Source organism: Odontomachus brunneus, unplaced genomic scaffold, assembly GCF_010583005.1.
Source record: "Odontomachus brunneus isolate Ranch 3 - 2012 unplaced genomic scaffold, Obru_v1 Obru_scaffold_066, whole genome shotgun sequence".
NCBI classification, from domain to species: domain Eukaryota; kingdom Metazoa; phylum Arthropoda; class Insecta; order Hymenoptera; family Formicidae; genus Odontomachus; species Odontomachus brunneus.
Window position 1 is genome coordinate 382855 of NW_022639516.1, and position 2382 is coordinate 385236.

At 42.7% G+C, this 2382-nt stretch overlaps 1 protein-coding gene across 10 annotated transcripts in view; it reads left to right on the plus strand.

Annotated features, from left to right (window-relative positions):
• The first annotated feature begins 247 nt into the window (after positions 1-247).
• LOC116846598 (sodium-independent sulfate anion transporter-like) overlaps positions 248-2382 on the plus strand; it is a 15132-nt gene continuing 12997 nt past the window's right edge. For 2 of the 10 annotated variants that reach the window (XM_032820656.1, XM_032820654.1), the window contains exons 1-2: positions 464-1297; positions 1882-2142. Coding sequence is in view for 5 of the 10 variants with exons in the window: in XM_032820654.1 (XP_032676545.1) it covers position 2142 (1 nt within the window). In the remaining 5 variants the exon portion in view is untranslated. Of the gene's footprint in view, positions 429-461; positions 1298-1881; positions 2143-2382 lie in introns of those variants that run through there. The other 8 variants (XM_032820647.1, XM_032820649.1, XM_032820651.1 and 5 more) reach the window with 8 other exon arrangements.

A 2382-nucleotide genomic window follows, 5' to 3' on the forward strand; every position in this document is an offset into this window, starting at 1 on the left:
ATTGCAACCGCATCGTCTGCTGCATGTGTTAACTCGTGGTTCACCGAGTAAAGTTCAAGACTATAGCAAAATAGCGTACGGCGTCCCGTAAACGCATCACGTCTACTATCACGCTGGTAGCGTTACATAATGAATAATCAAAGTATAGTAATCTCGTGCTGTGCAGTGTCTGCCGCGAGTTTCACTTAATATAGCGAGTGTCCCCTCTCTTACGGCCAACGCGGTTGCGGCAAGGCGGAAGGAGAAATGCAGCTGTCTCTCTCAACCGCCAATCTCTCAAGTTTCCATAACCAGCTGTTACATTCAGTTTCGTCGCGCTACGGCAACATCGATGAGCGCCGCAACGTGCGCTCAGACCGGTTTTACACCGGTTTTAATAATCGCATCGCAACCGGGAGCCCCATTTCTCGCAAACATGCATCGACCGGGTTAGTGTCGACATACGACTGAGAGCTTTCACTCAAAAGAGTGTTCTTCGAAGCTATGTATTTCTATTGGTGCTTGTCTGGGAATCGTAGGACTAAAGAATCGTTTACAGTGCGCTTGTAGTTACGTCTCAAAGACGCGCAGTCTGTGAATCATTTACCTATTTCCCTCGCGTAAACTTGTGAAAAATGAAAAATTTTGTTAAACTCGTCAGTGAAACTTTCCGTTGTTTCACGAAATTTACGCACAGGAAACAAATGCATGATCAATTCACAGACCAGTGCTACGACTGTAAAACATAACTACGGCTGTATTGTGGACGACTCTTTAAAACCGTTTTTTGCGGACATTCGAGTTAAAATATATGAGTAATGCGCGATTCTCCTCCGTTTTCAATAACTGTGTGTAATTTCTATGATATATGTGTGATATATCGTGACGTAAAAATGACAATTTCTTCAATTCTAATTTGTTAGTGTTAACTGATCTTCTTAAGACTCAAGAGAAAATGACGAGCTGGGAGGATTCTGACTCGAATGTATCAATCATTCTCTGTGCGAATCTCACGCTGTGTCGTGTAGTATTTCGTAGCCGCGCTGTAACTGATATGAGACGATCTTTAAGGTGCTGCAAGTGTCAGCGCCTTTTGACGTATCTATATCGCTAATCACGAAAGATAAATTCATCTATGGAATTTTATCATTTATCTATCGACATTTATCACCCGTCTGTCGACTTTTATCAAGCTCCTTGTATATAATGTAAAGTTTGCGGTAACTGTTTGTATAACGTGCAACGATTCACCGATGCGCTGTTGGTATCCGTTTCGCGCGCAGTAAGCGAGTCAGCAAGAAGCCTTCGACCGTAAATGGTAAACGATATCGGGATCTTTAGTGTTGAGTGCGCACTAATAGTACGTTTTGTGCAAAATATGTTGTGTCGAACGGAACACATCGATCGTATCAAAGAAAGAAAAAGAACAGAAGGAAAAGAACGTTGCTGGAGTCTTTCAATCGCGTTTCAACTAGACTTTCTATCTTATCATCCTCTTTCTAGATCAGAGTGTGTAGCTCTCATTAAAACAGGAAGAGAAAAAGAGAAGATTCGGGGTCGTTGACTTCGAGTATATCTTGCTTGTTTCTTGTAAAACTCCGACTAAGCCTAGAATACGTAGATGTAATGCAAAGCGATTTTCTTTTTCGCGTTATCATTGCTAATGGACAGCGTATATCGAGCTCTTCTGTCATTGTATTACGAAGTATAACTGGCGTATTCAATTATCAGTGGCGTAAATGTGTTTTTTCAATCACGCTGCGTTATTGAAATACTTTGTTGTTTCAATTGCCTGCAGAAAGGATGTTATCCGTTATTTTGCTTGCCCGATAATTCCTTCCCGTATATCTCGCTGGTGAATTTCTCCTTTCAATATTGTCCAATCGGAATTCGTCTTTGTAGGAGGCGAAGTCTCGGGAGACAAATTCGCGATCAGTGATTTTAGAAATCCTCTGGAAGCCGATCTCGCCGCAAGTAAATCAAGACAAACACGTCCTGTCCGTTACGTCCGCGCGGCGTCGTTATCCTTGGAGAAGTTAATCACTGCAATCGCTAATCGTCCAAATCCAAGGAATTTACCTATCACCCGTGCGATCATGCAGAATCATCGTGACGGCGCGTACGTTTTTTTCTACTAGACTGACAGAGATAACGATAGTAAAAGTGAGTAAGCAAGCGAATACGGCTCGAATGATAATCGTGTAGTGCTGCTTACCCTTTTCGTCATCCTTGCTCGCTTGCATTGTTCCCTGTCAAAAGCGAATTACGTCTGCCCGTGCTTCGTACCGTGTAGATTTAGAAAGTATTCGCCCCAGTGAGTCCCTCGGGACTATGTGCTGTTTTCGCTGTTTCCTCATATCAAGCTGTAGATTGAGAAACTAGGTGGACGACGACAAATATATA